General features: G+C 46.7%; 1 protein-coding gene across 13 annotated transcripts in view; it reads right to left on the bottom strand.

The window, feature by feature from the left end:
* Positions 1-17,686, bottom strand: part of MTSS1 (MTSS I-BAR domain containing 1) — a 186,281-nt gene that overhangs the window by 29,619 nt on the left and 138,976 nt on the right. For 9 of the 13 annotated variants that reach the window (XM_055287198.2, XM_063642939.1, XM_055287209.2 and 6 more), the window contains exons 4-6: positions 10,387-10,471; positions 8,851-8,942; positions 4,627-4,701 (exon numbers count right to left, since the gene is read on the bottom strand). In XM_055287198.2, the coding sequence (XP_055143173.1) occupies positions 4,627-4,701; positions 8,851-8,942; positions 10,387-10,471 (252 nt within the window). Of the gene's footprint in view, positions 1-102; positions 115-4,626; positions 4,702-8,850; positions 8,943-10,386; positions 10,472-17,686 lie in introns of all 13 variants that reach the window. The other 4 variants (XM_055287202.2, XM_055287201.2, XM_055287206.2 and 1 more) reach the window with 1 other exon arrangement.

The following is a 17,686-nucleotide window of genomic DNA, read 5'->3' on the forward strand; positions in this document are numbered from 1 at the left end:
AGGAAAACCTGGGCAGCTAGCAGAGGTCTGGACAACCACGGAAAGCCCACAGCAAGGACCACACCGTGAGCAGCCACCAGAGATTTGGGATGGTAGACTTACCAAGAGTGTCCACTGGCGGGGGGGCACACGGTGAGAAAGTGCAGGATACACAATTGACACAAAAAGGAAAATAATAAAGTCAAACCGGTATTCAAGCAGCAGCAGTCCTACGTTTGTTTCATGTGTTAAACAGTCCATGGCTCGCCACCACATTTTCTATTAGGGCTGATTAAACCCACATTCCCCTTCTCTGTCTTACTAACATTCCTTCCATCTCATCTAAACAAAACCTTCCCAGTTAGTAACGACCACCCCTAGAGAAGACAGCAAGGATTTTTAAAAAGAGAGATGAAGAATATATACCCAGAAGAAGCTAAGCTTTGGCAAGAAAACCTTTCGAGTGTCATTTACCATCACTTGAAAAATATCTAGGAATTCTTAGGAAACAAAGCTTAGAGTGGGATGAAAATGGAAAAAAAAAAACTAAAGAGTTTAAAATTGTAGTATAACAGCAAATACTATTGTAGGGTAGAACTCTGTCTGTTTATTACATTTATAACATTGGTTTTGCGGCCTCTAGTGGAAAGTGATAGAGTCAACTATTTAAATGTCAGCTGTGCAGTTAACATATTACAATGTTCCAGTTCTCTCTCTCTCAAGAAAAGTCCCTGCTGGGCACGGTGGTGTGTGCCTGTAATCCCAGCTACTAGGGAGGCTGAGGCAGGAAGATCCCTGAAGCCCAGGAGTTGGAGGTCAGCCTAGGCCACCTAGTGAGATGCTGACTCAAAAAAAAAAAAAATCAAGACTTCTTAGATTTAATGACGTCATAGTAATAAGTGAACAATGACCATAATAAGCACCTGATGAATGCTGGCCATTATTATTTTTAAAAATCCCTTATAAACTTTTTGTAGTTACAGATGGAAACAGAGGCTTTATAAGAATTAATTTTTTTTTTTTTTTTTTTGAGACAGAGTCTCCTTCCGTTGCCCAGGCTGGAGTGCAGTGGCACGATCTTGGCTCATTGCAACCTCCACCTTCCAGGTTCAAGCAATTCTCCTGCCTCAGCCTCCCGAGTAGCTGGGACTACAGGCGCCCGCCACCGCGCCCGGCTAATTTTTGTATTTTTAGTAGAGACGGGGTTTCACCATGTTGGCCAGGATGGTCTCCATCTCTTGACCTCATGATGCACCCGCCTCAGCCTCCCAAAGAGCTGAGATTACAGGCATAAGCCACCGCACACAGCCCAGAATTAATTTTTAATTTACATTGATAGTAACATGGGAGTTAAATGAGAATAAGGCTGCTGAGTTCGTACGATCGGGTGGCACACGTAGGTAGTAAATACAATGTTAAACACCTCTCATTTCCGATGCTCTCTCTTACTTTTCCCCATTGGGTCATGGTCAACTCCAAGACCTCCAAGGCAATGAGCTGATTATCATGAAGCAGGAAGAGGGCTCAAGAGACACTGTTCAGAGCCCAGGGTTGCTGGGTCTGCTCCACACCATCTCCCCAGCATCCTGCTGCCTCTGTCCCTCCACCTGTCGGCAATGCTGGCTCTGCCCTGTGCTCTTGACCCTGTGCATGAGCCCAGAATTCCTCTGAGGGTGAGGACTGGCTAACTCCTTGCCTCATGTTTACTTCTAGTAGGCATCCGACAAGCTTGCCTTCAAGAAAAACAGGCACACTCATCCACAGCCATAGCATATTCCAAGTTGCTAAAAAATGATTTTGAGATAAAACCTACCAAAGGCAAACCATTGAAAGTTTCTGGATGGAAATATTTAAACAACTTTAGATTACAAACTACCTCTCTCTATAGTGGGAAAGAGTCAAAGAATGTGATAAAAGGTGGTATCTGCAGAGTAAGAAGGAAAGTGAGCCACTCACAAAAATCACATCCGTGTGTGTCTGCCCACGTCAAGGATGGTGGTAAAACCATGCTTACATGCACAAAGGCACTTGAAATGCTAAAAGGAGAGTCCGAAGAATTTTTAGATCAAAGATCAGAGTTTTTGAAAAAGGCGTGGCAGGAAGCTGCTTGAGAATCTCCTGGAAACGTATTAAAAAGGAAGTGATTATCTGGCTGCATACATCAGATTCCCTCTATCAGGACAAAAAAATGTATCCAAAACCTTCGTCCATCCGAATGCATGGTGCGTCAAAAGGAACTGCTAATGCTTTTACAAACCAAGGGTCCGGGAATCTGCCACTTGAAGGAGATTAAACAGATCCCTTGAGGTTTTCTAGTAGAAAGGGAAATGTCAGCTAACCAGACCCCTAAACAACTGAAAGCCTCAAATAACCAGATTCCTTCCAGCCCTTAAGTGAGTTGTGTTTTCTTCAGTCCATTCTCAGCCATACATATGCCTCCTAGGAGAGCTCTCCATAAAAGAGTCCAGTCCGAATGTGACTCTAGTACCTTTCAGAAGGCTGCTTTCATCCCAGAAATATACAAATAGAAACACCTGGTCCAAAACTGCACTTCACAGATTTTAGAAAAAAATCTTTATAAAGGATAGAAATAAAAATTATTTTCTGGTTGTATCTTGAAGTAACTAGAAATTCTCTAGAACATTCCAAGCTATGGATCTGACCGATCTCGTGGACCTAAGTCCACCATGTGGAAAAGACATGGTGCCAGAGACTGCCGGTGTGAGGCCGTGGCTGAGAAGACAGATGCTTCAGAAACCCCTGATCCCAGCCTCCATTCTCTCATCCGTCAGGCCAATGTGCCCTAAGAAACCACACAACTAAATGCCAATCATTCCCAAGTCCCAGGGCCAGATGCCTCTCTTCATGTTACGCACAGTCCAGCATCCTGTGGGTCCCAAACCTTCCTATCCAGCCTTGATAGGGAGCTCATTATCCTGCAGGCAGCCTGAGCCAGTGCTAGGAAGGTCTAATTGCCAGAAACTTCTTTTGATGTTGCACTGCAATCACCCTATCAGGCTTCACCCAGAGGTATAAATTCTGCTAATTGGGCAATGCCAGTGACTTTGAGTGACAGAGGAGGACCAATTCAGCCTCCATGCAGAATTTAGATAAAAGGATTATCACTGCAGCCAAGAACTTAGGGCCTCTGAAAAGTGAGTGGTGGAAAAGCTGAGGGAAAATAGCTACTTTTTCTTCCTTCATCCTTTTCACCAAACTCCCAAACCTTTTCTAAGCCTAAGCATCTTCCCTGGGCCATCTCTCCCAGCCCAGGAATCCTTCCTCTCTCAAAGCTGCCAACCTGTCAGTTACATGGAGTTCAGCCCCAAACTGTGACCAGCCTGCTCTCCTCCAGGCCTCGGACTTCATGGAATATAGTAGTAATTTTACTTATAAATGTTTACCTCTACAGTCACTAAAATGTTACCATGTCACAAACCCTACTACTTGTCAAACACTAGCTCCCAGGTGCCCTAGTCAGATAGGATACAAATCTGAGAAGCTCCAGACTAAAATAAAACATATGAAAGAAACTGCTGGGGCCAATGCTGATGGAAAATCTGATTGTGGGTGAAAATTCTGCTGCCTTTATCTCGAAATGGGTTTATGGTTGTTGTGAAAATTCAGGGTGGGGGGCTCATTTTATAGAAATGTTCAAGGTTAAAAACTGTGTCCTATCATCACCCCACTACACACTACCCTCCACAATCCCATCTCTCCAAATGTATCTTCTTCTATTTCCAACAGAGAACTGCTGGTTTAGGGGAAAGAAGATTCAGGCTGGGGGATCGCATCTCGAAAAGGTTGTCTCAAATTAATGGTAAACACCACCCACAGAGCAGCCTGACGGAAGAACCCCATCTTATCAGCTGTGAAGCAGCAGATTCAGAAACTTGGTGTCAAAGAAGAAGAGACTGGAAGGAATGTCGCCTTCTCTAGCTCAGGATAAAGTCCCTACATTTTTAGGTGGTAGTAAAATGGCACAAGTGCTTGCAAAGTGGATGCTGCTAGATTTTTCTCTTTGAACTCCCAGTCCATTCTGGAGGAACAAAGATGGGTCAAAGATCTGACGATTCATTGGTTTGCGAAGGAAGATAAACAAGGACATGGGGGAAAGGCATCTTGCCTGGTTTTGCTCAGTGATAGATTATCAAGCTCTTCCCTCATGAACACCATGGAAAATCCCCTGTATGGCCATGACTACCAGCTTCCCCTGCACCCATTCCTAGCATTCTCACAAGACTTAATAAAGGGTTTTGAAGATTATAGGCTGTGAAAGCTGCAGGAGAAAATGACATAATTTCTGTAATAATCACTAGAGAACATTTGCATAAAGGCCTTTCTGCATTATCCCAAGGCTTCTAAGAAATTTATAGGTATCATTACGAAGCACAATAGGCATGGAAACTGTCAAATTTGGAAGACAAAGGTTGGGGAAGGAACACGTCAAGTACCACTTGACAAGGGCCTCAAATTAATACCTATTCTGCACTTTGAGAATGTGAACTCAGATAGGTCCTATTTGCTCTCATCTGTTTTCAGGGCCGTCATACTTAAGGAAGTCTCTGAAGTGAACACCTTTCACTTCAAAAACAAATCAAGCACTCCATCAGGAAGTAACATCAGTAGCAGAATAGTAGGAGTTACCTTTTTTTGCTTTCTTCTGCAGTTTCAGCGTATCCGAGGACTTCTTTTTTATCTCTTGGCGGGCTTTCTTATATTCTAAGAGAAAGCAGAATATGCAATAATTTTACCACTTCGCTTAACAGAAAATATGTTAGGAACAGCCATTATGTTTGTAACAGAAAGCACAAACTGTGACATGCCATCAATGGCTTTATCAGAATACAATATAATAATCCATGATGACATTTACAACCAAGGGGCTAGTGACACAAAAACAAAGGCACAGTGGTCTTGCCCTGTCATATTCACTCATACCAGCTTTGAGGGGAGGCTCCATTTGGGAATACTTTTTTTTTTTTTAAGACGGAGTCTTGTTCTGTGGTCCAGGCTGGAGTACAGTGGCGTGATCTCGGCTCATTGCCACCTCCACCTCCCAAGTTCAAGCGATTCTCCTGCCTCACCCTCCTTAGTAGCTGGGATTACAGGGGCCCACCACCACACCCAGCTAATTTTTGTATTTTTAGTAGAGATGGGGTTTCACCGTGTTGGCCAGGCTGGTCTTGAACTCCTGACCTCAAGTGATCCTCGGCTTCCCGAAGTGCTGGGATTATAGGTGTGAGCCACCACACCCGGTCGGGAATACTTCATAAAAATGAAAAAAATTCACAACTTCTCAGCTCAAGTATCTGGAAAGATTTTTCAATATTATCTACTTTCCCAAGACCCAAATCCACAGTGTTTTGCAAAAACAAACAAAAAACAAAAAACCCCTATGTGGAAAAGATGCTGGCCAGATGTTAAAATCCAGAAGAAGTGTCTCATACAGCAGGAGAAGATAGATCACACAGTGGGGAGACTGGGCAAGAAGAACCAGCTGCCTTACTTTCAGCATGGATCCTGTGGCTAGATACCACAAACATCTCGGCGGGGCAGTCCATGTGCACCACATCCCCTGCCAACTGCTTTCTCCTCCATCACTGGCCCATTCGCAGACTGCCCCATTTCTGTTGCAGGCATCCTCATCATCCAGACATAGACACCTGGGATGATGGTCACCTGCCTGTGACACTTTTCCCCTTTGCTGCCCTCACAGTCAATTAATTGCCAATTGCTGTACATTTCACCTTGGCCAGCTCCCTTGCAGCCAGCCCTGAGGTTTCCCTTCTACTGGCCCTAAGCCTATTCATACACGCCTGGAATCACTGTGCAGCGTGGCGGCTCTCCACTCTTTTCTGGCCACTCCCCCATCTTCCCTGCCTATCTGCATGGTTTTCTCTCTGGCTAGGGCACCTTCACCGCTCTAACATCAGTGTGATGAAACCATGTCCATTCACTGGGATCCCTCCAAATGGTGCCTCGTTTTCTAACTCCTCGTTTTCTAACTCCTCAACCAAACCTCTCCAACCTCTGGGACTCCCTGTATCTCTCTCCCCCGACATCCTGTGCTCTGCCCTACAGTCTCTCCTCCCACTACAAGCTCCCCAAGGGAAGGAGCAGTGTCTGGGTCATGTCTGAGCATCCTGGGCTAGCAGAGTGGGTTGCGTGTGGCTGCTACTTGGGTCGCGCTCCCTGGGTTAAAGGCTGAATCGAAAAGATGAAAGAAGTGCTGTGTCACCGAGGCTGGGGGTCAGGGGCTTTGTACCCCACAACCTCTTGGCCCCTGTGCAGAGAAGCCACTTAGCAGGCATGCAGGGCCGGACAATGGGTCTCAATTCACATTCAGGCCTAGGTTCTTCATCTCTGTATGTGACCCCAAAGAAGAAAATTGAGACGTGCTTCTCTGTACGCAGTGGGAATGGAAAGGAGGGGGAAATATTCCATGAAAATCAAGGGACCTGTGTTTCATTTGATGAGCAGAGCTCTCTGCAAGACCAGCTGCCTTCTCCCAATGGGCTGAGCACAACCACTCTTATAAAAGGCCTTACACATCCAATTTGAAGTCTCAGCTTTGCTGTACCAGCAAAGGAGAACATTAATAGAGAAGAAGGAGGCTCCTGCAGGGTGGTGGGGGCCCAAAAGGCCTCTGAAGGCTGCACCAGCTCCTCACACAGAGGGTGAGGAGAGACCCATGCAGGAGAGCAGGCTCCCTGAGGGCAGGGGCCTAGCTGGCTGGTTGTCTACTGCATCCCCAGGGCCTCAACCAGTCCCTGGCATGCAGCAGATGCCTGACAAATACTCAGCCAATGAATGAGCCAAGTCAGCCAACACAAAGCAAATTGGGCCAAACATAAACTATCAACTCTTTCCCCATCTGAAAAAAAATTTCAAATGGTTCTATTTTCTTTTACCCAATGAAAAGTACAGATGGAGAAATCCCGTGAGCCTAAGAGAATTCATGATGTGATTAACACACAATGGGATCCAGTTAACATCCTCTGAATTTGCCTCTCTCCCTAACTTCAAGTTAGGGTATGGGGGATAAAAGATTATATATTAACTTTTTTTTTCTTGAGATGCAGTCTTGCTGTGTTGTCCAGGCTGGAGTGCAACAGTGCGATCGATCTCAGCTCACTGCAGCCTCCGCCTCCTGAGTTCAAGTGATTCTTGTGTCTCAGCCTCCCGAGTAGCTGGGATTACAGGCATGCGCCACCACGCCCAGCTGATTGATTTTTTGTATTTTTAGTGGAGACGGGGTTCTGCCATGTTGGCCAGGCTGGTCTTGAACTCCTGACCTCAAGTGATCAACCCGCCTCGGCCTCCCAAAGTGCTGGGATTATAGGCATGAGCCACCACACCTTATATTAACTTTTAATATAACTGCTAAGTATTTGGCTATTGTACCCATACTTCTGAATCTCAACACAAATAAGCCATCACCCTCCCTGGTTCTTTTATCAAAATGGTTTGTTGAAGTTCTACATAAGACTGATTTCCAGTAACAATGAAGACACGACTTCAGGAGTCTATTATCTGTGATAGACAAAGTTTAAGGACGTGTATGAAAAACCAAGACCAACTTATTTATTTCTGTGGCTCCAGAGCGTGTGCAGGCATGGAATACGGTTAAGTACTCAGTAGCATAGGTGTATGATGAGGGGAGGGATGAATAATTTGAATGAATGTGCAACTTTCTGGTGGCTACTGATGGTTGCTGGGGACATAGAATGATTTTCATTATATAACTTGAAGCAGGCAGAATAAACCATCCCCAAAGTCACAAAGAGGCCTGTTTTAGGAGCCACCATTCACACTCCCAGAGCACCCGGTTGGGTCTTCATTGCAGTCTTTTACTTTGCTTTGTAACAGGGTTAATTTATTTCTGTTGCAGTAGATACCACACTCATCCTTCTGTAGCCCCCACAGCCCCTAGCAAGTAAAAGGCATCAGAATGACCTGAACAGGGGATGAGAAGCTCTTACGAAACAGTCTGGTTGGCCTGTGTGAAGGGAACACAAACACCCTCACTCGAAAGCATCAGTGCTATTCGCTCTGCAGATTACACTTAGTTCCTCTCATACCATCAAGGTCCCTGACAACTAACTCAACCAGTTCACAAAGACTTGTCCCACCTACCTGGGACAACGTACAAAGAGAATGGGCAGGAGACCTAGGATAAGCTTATATCATTAAAAGTCTGGCTTTCAAAATGTGCTGAAATGCCTTAAGTATGAATGTTCGGCATTTAAACCTGCCATTATGATTTACACTTCTTTGGAGGGTTAGGGGGAGGCAGTGTCTTGCTCTGTCACCCAGGCTGGAGTGCAGTGGTGCAATCTCTGCTCACTGCAATCTCCACCTCCTGGGTTCAGGAGGTGGAGCAATTCTCGTGTCTCAGCCTCCCAAGTAGTTGGGATTACAGGCAGGCACCACCACACCTGGCTAATTTTTGTATTTTTAGTAGAGATGGGGTTTCAACATGTTGGCCAGGCTGGTCTCAAACTCCTGACCTCAAGTGATCCGCCCGCCTCGGCCTCCCAAAGTGCTGGGATTACAGGTCTGAGCCACCAGGCCTACCCTGTGATTTATTCTTAATTCAGCTGAATACAATTCATGCCACTGAGGGATCAGACTATCAGCTGCTGAATGTTGGTTCACACCAAAGAAACAGCACTCAGCCTTGCAACGGGATCACTTTGCTCTCCTCATCCCCTGACATGGACGTGCCTACAGGAGAGCAGGGACAGAGTGGGTCCTTAGCTGTTTTGGTGACACCAATAAACCTAGCAGAGGGGCCAGGCAGCAGCTGGCAACTTCCCCCAGCAGCCCCCAGCGTGCGTTGATGCGCTAAACGTCTCGCCTCTGTACCTTTTGCATGGTCTTTATCCAGCTGGTTGGCCACTTTCTTCCATTCTTCCATCTGTTCTTGAAGTGGGTTTATCAGACAATCAATTAAAGCGCTTTTACACAAGCAGGGGGGAGAAAAGGAGAAATTAAATGATACATTCTGCTGTCAGGATTTAAATGTGGTTGTCAAAACATACCTAAATCACAATTACCTGAAACTGACATTTTCATCTAAACCCCTGGGCTCCAGAACAGCCATGTTCCAAGAATGCCTTTCTTTTAAGACAGAGTCTCGCTCTGTCACCAGGCTGGAATGCAGTGGCGCGATCTCGGCTCACTGCAACCTCCACCTCCCAGGTTCAAGCGATTCCCCTGCCTCAGCCTCCCAGGTAGCTGGGACTACAGAAGCACACCACCATGCCCGACTAATTTTTTGTATTTTAGTAGAGACGGGGTTTCACCATGTTGGCCAGGATGGTCTTGATCTCCTGACCTCATGATCAGCCCGCCTTGGCCTCCCAAAGTGCTGGGATTACAGGCGTGAGCCACTGTGCCCAGCCCCAAGAACGTTTTTCAATGACTATTAAGAAGCTGTCAACGTGACTGGTGGGAGTGACCCTTCTTCCCATTTTCCCTGTGATATTCCAGTGTTTGTACTAACAAGCCAAGTTGCAGAACCACAGGGGTCACCCCTCTGAGAGCTGCACAACACGGACCCCCAAAATGCAAAGACACCTGGGCCTTATCTCAACCCCAGTGGAGACTTTGAGGGTGGGGCCCAGCATCACTATTTTTAAAAAAGACCCACAAGATTCTGCTGTGCATGCGGCATGACAGGTCATAAATACACACTAAGTGTGCACAGCCTGGAGAAAGAGAAGAGTGAAGAGACCCAGAAAATTCTCGAGCTGCACTGCCAGCCTCGGGGTTACTGAGGGGTGAAGGTCTCTGCAGGTGCGCCCCTTCATTTTGTGCAGTCTCCCAAACAGAATCATGTAAAACTGCTGAATGATGCTGATCTGCTTGAAAGGCAATGTCCATTTTCACTTGAACATTTGTAACCCAATTCCGGTGCCAGCTACTACCATTTCTTCCCTATTCTGGATGCCTGGAAGCCAGACGGGAAGCTGGCGGTGTGGAGTGTTCTGTGAGCTGCCATATCCCTCACTGAGTCTGGAGGATGCACACAGGATACCAAGGCACATCTCACTCTCCAATTTTGCAGCCCCTCTTCTTATGAGGCTCCCGCAGGGCAGTGGAGGCCCAAAAGGCCTCAGCAGGCTGCACCGGCTCCTCACACAGACAAAGGGTAAGGAGAGACCCATGCAGGAGCACAGGCTCTGTGAAGGCAGGGGCCTGGCTGGCTGGTGGTCTGCTGCATCCCCAGGGCCTCGACCAGTGCCTGGCATGCAGCAGATGCCTAACAAATACTCAGGCAATGAATGAGCCAAGTCAGACAGGTTGTGGGGATTTAAATGCTGTGTGCCACGCATGACTGCTTCCTTAACCTGAAATCTGCAAGGGTGTTGGCGATCGGGGCCGAAACATGCTCCTCACCTCGAAAACTGCCTCAGCTTGGCTTCAATGCTTCTGTGCCTCATGCACATCCTGGTGAGAGCAGATCCAATCTCCCTGGTCCCACCTGAAAAAGCAACAGAGGCAAAGGTGAGGGATAGAAGACTAGCAGGGATCATGGAGGTCTTTAGAGAACTTTACAAACAGTCAGATTTCACCACATTGTAAAATCTAAGCCACCATCTTTAGAAGCTTCTCACCATGCCCATGTGTGCATACACACAGGCACACGTAAACATGTATGTACGTATGGTGACAGATTTCTGTATCACCAAAACTATCATCAAAGGCTGCTCCTACTATATACCACACTCTGATAGTTTTTATTCCATCTGATTTTTTTGTAATGCTGATTGTAATCTAAAAATTGACTTTACAACCTATAAATCGACCATGACCTATAGTTTGAAAAATACTTCTCATGAAAGATAATCAAGATAGTATCTGCTGTTTAGGGAAGAGCTGTAGTTTTTCTCAACAATTCTGACAAAATAATCCTCTTAACATTATTTAGAGCAGCCAAGGCAGCCATGCTAGCTAATTATTTCACGACAATGTTCTAGAATACAAGTAATTCAGAGAATAGCAAGGCTAAAGCAAAATGAGGTAATAGGACTTTTTTTTTTTTTTGAGATGGAGTCTTGCTGTGTTGCCCAGGCTGGAGTGCAGGGGTGCAATCACAGCTCACTGCAACCTCCACCTCCTGGGTTCAAACAATTCTCCTGCCTCAGCCTCCTAAGTAGCTGGGATTACAGGCATGTGCCACCACACCCAGCTGATTTTTTCATTTTTTTTTTAGTAGAGACAGAGTTTCACCATGTTGGCCAGGCTGGTCTTGAACTCCTGACCTCAGGTGATCCACCTGCCTCAGCCTCCCAAAATGCTAGGATCACAGGCATGAGCCACCATGCCCAGCCAGTAATAGGACATTTTTTAAATGGGCTTGGGCAACACCAGGGAACAGAGGTCTTCAAGCTCAGCAAATACTGAAGGAAGCTGCAGCCCAGTTTGATTTTCCCAAAATTCTCGTCATACTTTTCCCCTTCAGGCACACCTTCTCTAAGATTATTTTTAAAGTTCTTCTCTTCCTTCTCCCTCTTAAAAACAATGCTTGAATCAGCATTTACTGGGGCGTGGGAGAGCAAATTATAACTACACATGGTAATTCTGCACTGAACACCGGAGGGCACAATTATGAACATTATGAAAACACTGGTGCTTGTGAATTTGGGGAAAAGTGTCAAATAAAGCACTACTTTTAACAGACAAGACCTTCAGGGGAAAGCCACAGGGATTTGTGGCAGGTTTAACCACGCTGAATTGGTAGAAGAACATTCCCTCTTTTATTAGTACTCGTGACATTACTATGGGTTGGATTTTCCTGTGCCCTCTCTTCTAGAAATCCCCATTTCCTATTTCAGCTCCACCTGTTTTCCATTTTATTTTGCAAAACCATCAGGTTTCTACAACTAAATAGTAGTAACTGTGACATATATACCATATATTAATATTTCTATATTTTATTTCAGTCTGAAGAGAGAAACCGTCTTAGGGCAATGCCTCTATTCCTCTAAAAACAGGGTTTTCTCAACCTGGACAATATTGACATCCTGGGCTGAACGCTGCTTTGTTGCTGGGCTGGACTGGGCTGTGCAGTGTGAGATGTTTAGCAGTATCCTTGGCCACTACCCACCAGAAGTCAATAGCAGACTTCCTTTAACCCCACCCCCAGACTTGTGATCCTCCAAAATGCCTCCAGAGAGTACCAAGTGTTGGGCAACAAATCATCCTGTTGAAACCACTGCTGTAAAAGAACCCAAGCGAGGGCCAAGTGTTGCCCGAATCTGACTTTTATGACCAGAGTCTCTTAAAAATGTCCCTGCCTCCAAAGAGCAGGGCCATCTCAGCGTTGCCATCTACCACTGTTCACACCAGGGAGAGCCAGCAGAGGGCGCCGTTTTCACACACTGCCCTGCCTTCTGCGCTCTCCAAGTTCTGAGCTTTTCACCGCATATAAGCAAAGACGAGGAACATTTTATCCCCCAGGAAATATTTCCTATTTCTTTCTGGGCCTTCGTTTGATTAAAAGTTAATAACCCGGCCACACAAGGAAACTGGCACACTCACTCATTGATGGTAGGAGTGTAAACTACTACTTTCCTGGAGCAAAATGTGGTAGCGTCTATCAAGAAAAGCCTTGGAAGATTTTTCTTTGACCCAGCAATTCTCATTCTAGAAATTTAACCTGTGGAAATGTTTAAGAGTGAAAGAAAGTCCCTACCTACAAGGGTAGTCATTCGAAATGTTGTTCACAGCGTCAAAAGACTGGAAACAAAATCCCATTACAGGGATCTGGTTAAATCAACCATAGAGCACCACCATGCGATGGAATTGCACGTGGTCATTTAAAACACTGGAGAACAACGTTTAACGTTGCAGGAAGATGTACAGCGCTTAGGATGCGCCAGGCACTGCTATGAGTACTCTGCACACTTCAACTCATTTAATCCTCGCAGCACCTCTAGCCGCGTCGGTACTGTGACCATCCCATGTTATAGAAAGGAAAAATGCCCAAGTGATTTGTCCCAGGTTACGTCGCTAGTAAGTGGAACTCAAACCTAGGCTGAAGCTCCAGCGTCTATGCATTTATCCCCTCGGGTATACGGCACTTGTTATGGACAAAGGGAGATGGGACAGAGCAGAGACGAGAGCCTAGAACAATGTACACCAAACCTATTGGTCTACACGCTATTACGGGTGTTAGTGCTTTACAGCCAGCTCTCACATTTTGCTTCTAGAGCCTGGCCCTGTCTAATTGGTACCACAGGGATTGCGCTCCATCCTTGCTAAGCTACTATAGGGAGTTCAGGGATGGGGAGAGCTGCTTCATGGATAATTCATGCCGCAGTTTCCTCAAGATAGAATTATGATGTTGGAAAAGATCATCTCAAATATCAGTGCCCCCACTCCGTTTCTCTGCTTCACTACTTCTGTCACCTTCCCAGGTATTTCCCATAGATTGCTACTGGTCACTTATTATCCCCAGGAAAGCTCAAGGCTTCTCAGAAACAGATGAACTGGCCGGGCTCAGTGGCTCATGCCTGTAACCCCAGCACTTTGGAAGGCTGAGGTGGGCGGATCACCTGAGGTCAGGAGTTCAAGACCAGCCTGGCCAACATGATGAAGCCTCATCTCTACTAAAAATACAAAAATCAGCCAGGTGTGGTGGCACATGCTTGTAATCCCACCTACTTGGGATAAGTAGCTTGAGAATCGCTTGAACCTGGGAGGTGGAGGTTGCAGTGAGCTGAGATCGCGCCACTGCACTTCAGCCTGGGCAACAGACTGAGGCTCTGTAACAACAACAACAGGAAAGGAAAGGAGAGGAGAGGAGAGGGGAGGAGAGGGGAGGGGAGGGGAGGAGAGGGGAGGGGAGGGAAGGAAAGAGCTGAACTATGGTACAATAACAACAATTTCTACACATAATGTATGTGGCTCCCCCACTGTGCCTCCGTAGAACAGAAGCCCTAGAGAGGAGAGGAAATAAAGAACCACAAAGAAAACTTCCAAACAGCAGTGTCTGTCCAACTGGCAAGAGGACAGGAGGCAGATGACATCCTCTGTGGACCCCAGGACTGAGCTATTAGAATCACTGCTGATCTCGGCAACACGGGGCACCCTAAAAATAGGTCCATCTGTGGAAGTGCTTAACGTCTTATGCTCTTCCTAACCCTTGCAAGAACTTAAACAAAAATCAGCAGGTTTGAATAAGCTTCAGAGGAAACTGGCTTGAGCTACAAAGACAGAGAATACATCTGGAAGAGCTCCCATTTGCGAGTGGGCATATTTATGGAAACAAACGGCTGGCTGAGGCACACGCAGCAGCTTGAGTGAAGACAAGGCCCTACTTCTGTGTTCTCGGCACCTAGCACTGGTGTTGAATAAAGGAACCGACATTTACCATTTTGAGAGCAAACCACCAGGCTGGCCCTATCTGGAGGCAGGACCAGGGACTGGGTTTGTATTTTGTTTAATCCCCACATACTTGTTTAAAAGATATAAAATAAAAACAAGATGCTTAATCTTAGCAAAGTTCTATATTGATTCCTGGTCAGCCTAGAGATACAATGCTGTATTCGTTTCCCTTTGCTGCTGTAATAAATGACCACAAGCTTAGTGGCTTAAAACAACAGAAGTTTATTATCTTATAGTTCTGGAAGTCAGAAGTCCAAAATCAGTTTCAGTGGTCTAATATCAGGGTGTCAGGTACCACAGGGCTGGCATTCCTTCTGGAGGCTGCTGGGGAGAATCTATTTCCTTGCCTTTTCCCACTTCTAGAGGCTGCCTGCACTCCTTGGCTTGTGGCCCCTTTGTCCATCTTCAAAGCCAGCGGTGCAATCTACTCCCTTCTCTGACCTCTGCTTCTGTCCTTATATCTTCTCTCTCTGCCTCCGATTTTCCTGCCTCCTTCTTATGAGAATCCTTGTGATTACGTGGGACCCACCTGGATCATCCAGGATCACCTCCCGCCTCAAGACCTTTAACCACACCAGCACACATCAGCAGAGAACCCTTTGGCCATGTACAGTAACATTCACAGGTTCTAGGGATTAGAACGTGGACATCTTTGGGGCATCCTTATCATGGCCATTAAAAAAAGTTAAGAGTTGTGAATCTGGAGAGTGTGGCAGGGCACTGTGGCTGACTGCAGCACCCATTCGCCCTCACATGATCAGTCTAGGCCCATGATGCTAACTCCATCCCCTTTGGCAGTGGCTGGTTCGGGGATGGGACAAAAACATGGAGAGGAGGCTGCTGGGGAGGCCTCTGGGGAAAGTTTTCCTGATCTTAAGAGAAACACATCAAAGGGTTCCACAGGCCACAAACAAGGAAGCAGACTGTGCAGCTGCTGCCATCAGCCATCCTATGGCCATGGGGACACCCGCCTCAGGATGACACTGCTATGGACAGAAGAGAGAAAGGGCCTGAGTCTCCAGTGACGTCCCTGAGCCACCAACCTGAACCTGCTCTTCCTCTGGGCTTGGCATCCCTGTTTTGCAAGCATATTCATTTTCTTATTTTTAGAGCCACTTTGATTTGGTTCTGCTTCTTGAAAGGAGAAGAAAGAAAGGAGCAATGGCCTCTCATGCTTCTTCCCAGAACCAGGAACCAACGCGTTGCTAAAAGAAATCTAAGTTGGTCACTTGATGCCACTGCTTAGAGATGCACAAATACTTTATGGCAGAAACATAACCCTGCTCAATGTGGTACATGTAAAAACTTTCCCCCATAATGAGCAAATGCTTTTCTAATAAAGCAGCACAAAATCAGCCAGTATGATCTGTGGATGATCTGTGAAGGAATCATCAGTGGAAAGGAAGAAGTGAACCATCCAGGGGCTGGGCTGCCAAAGCATGACTGCTGAGGCCCAGCACCATACATTTTGCATATGAAGACATACACACCACAAGCATCCACTGAATATTTGTATTGGCTTTTGGGGGCTGCTGTAACAAAGCACCCCAAACTGGCTGGCTTAAAGCAACCATAGTTCTGGAGTCTAAAAATCTGAAATCCAGATGTCGGCAGGGCCGTGCTCCCTCTGAAACCTACGGGGAGAGTCCTTCCTTGCCTTCTCTGTGCTGCTGGTGACTCCAGCATTCCTTGGCTTGCAGCTGCACTGTTCGCATTTCTGCCTCTGTTGTGCTAGGCTCATGGCCTGTGTGTGTCCATCTTCCCATGAGATGAGTGTGAAGCCATTCCTCTGCATGTGTGTCCAAATTTCCCTCTTCCTATACAGACCCCAGTCCTATTGGATCAGGGCCCATCTTAATGACCTCATCCTAACTGGATTACACCAGCAAAGACCCTGTGTCCAAATGGTCACATTCACGGGCGCCAGGGATTAGGACATCAACCTATCTTTCCGGGGGTGCACTGCACTCCATGGCCCGTGTCCTACCGTGCAGCAAAAACTAATGTGATTTCAAGGACGGTGAAGACAGGTGCCAGGCCCTTGAGCAGCTTACAAAGACTGGTTGGAGGGACACAGATAAAACGGTGCAGGGAACACCGTCCTGACAGCAACCCTCTGTGGTAGGCATTATCAGCCCCTTGTTACAAATGAAAACACCTGACGCTCAGGAGGGTTAACAACCTTGCTGAGGGCCACATAGGCGGTCAGCGGTGGAGCCAAAATCCAAGCCTGCTTCTACGGATACCAAGGGCTCTCTCTCTCACTACGACAAGCTGGAGACATTCCCAGCTGAGGACAAAGAGGCACATTAAAGTCACAAACAGAATACAAATTGTCTAATGCATATTGGGGGGCGGGGGTAGGGAGGAAATAAGAAAAGCAAAGTTTCCTTGCCCCCTAAAGTCCAAAGTCAGATTGCCCCTTGCTGCAGAGACCTGGCAGCGACAGGCAGGACAGTGGGTCCTTCGAGTGGCATTGTCCCATCCCTCCAAGCTGCCTCATTTGCAGGCAGCTGCCATCTCCTTGCATAGCAGGGGACTAATGGCAGGCATTCTTGGGGGCTACAGTGTGGGCAGGTGGCAAGCGAGGACTGAAAAGATGTTTTGTCAGGCCCAGCTTCTGCAGCGTGGAGGGGAAGGGCTGGAGGAAGCCAGATTGAAGAACTGCTTTGGTGAAAGTGTGCCGCCGTCACAGTAAGTCACTGTGCATCTCTGCTGTTCCCGAGAGCTGACATTGCTCGAAGGCTAATTAGGAGCCAGACAGACCCAGAGGAGAGGAGAATGCACTCAGGCATCTCTGCAGGAGAGGGGTCCAGGGCAGGAGAGTTCACCTAGAGTGGGGTAACTCAGCCTCAGCCCTGCTGACATTTTGAACCGGATCACTTTTTGTTATCAATAATGACCATTTTTGGCCAGGCATGATGGCCATGCCTATAATCCCAACACTCTGGAAGGCCGATGCAGGAGGATCACTTAAGTTTGGTCTTAAACTGTTGGCTTTAAGCGATACCAGCTAGCAACACAGCAAGACCCCATCTCTATAAATAAATAAATACATACATAAATAAATAACTGGGTGCGGCAGTGTACGCCTGCAGTCCCAGCAACTGAGGAGGCTGAGGTGAGAGGATCACCTGAACTCAGGAGCTGAAGGCTACAGTGAGCTATGATCACACCACCGCACTCCAGCCTGAGTGACTGAGACCCTGTCTCAAAAAAAAAAAAAGGCAAGAAAAAAAGGAACGATCATTTTTTGTGTCCTGTGTATTGTAGGATGTTTTGCACCCTCCCTGGCCTCTACCCACTA

The sequence above is a fragment of the Symphalangus syndactylus genome, chromosome 7, assembly GCF_028878055.3.
Source record: "Symphalangus syndactylus isolate Jambi chromosome 7, NHGRI_mSymSyn1-v2.1_pri, whole genome shotgun sequence".
Classification (NCBI taxonomy): Eukaryota; Metazoa; Chordata; class Mammalia; order Primates; family Hylobatidae; genus Symphalangus; species Symphalangus syndactylus.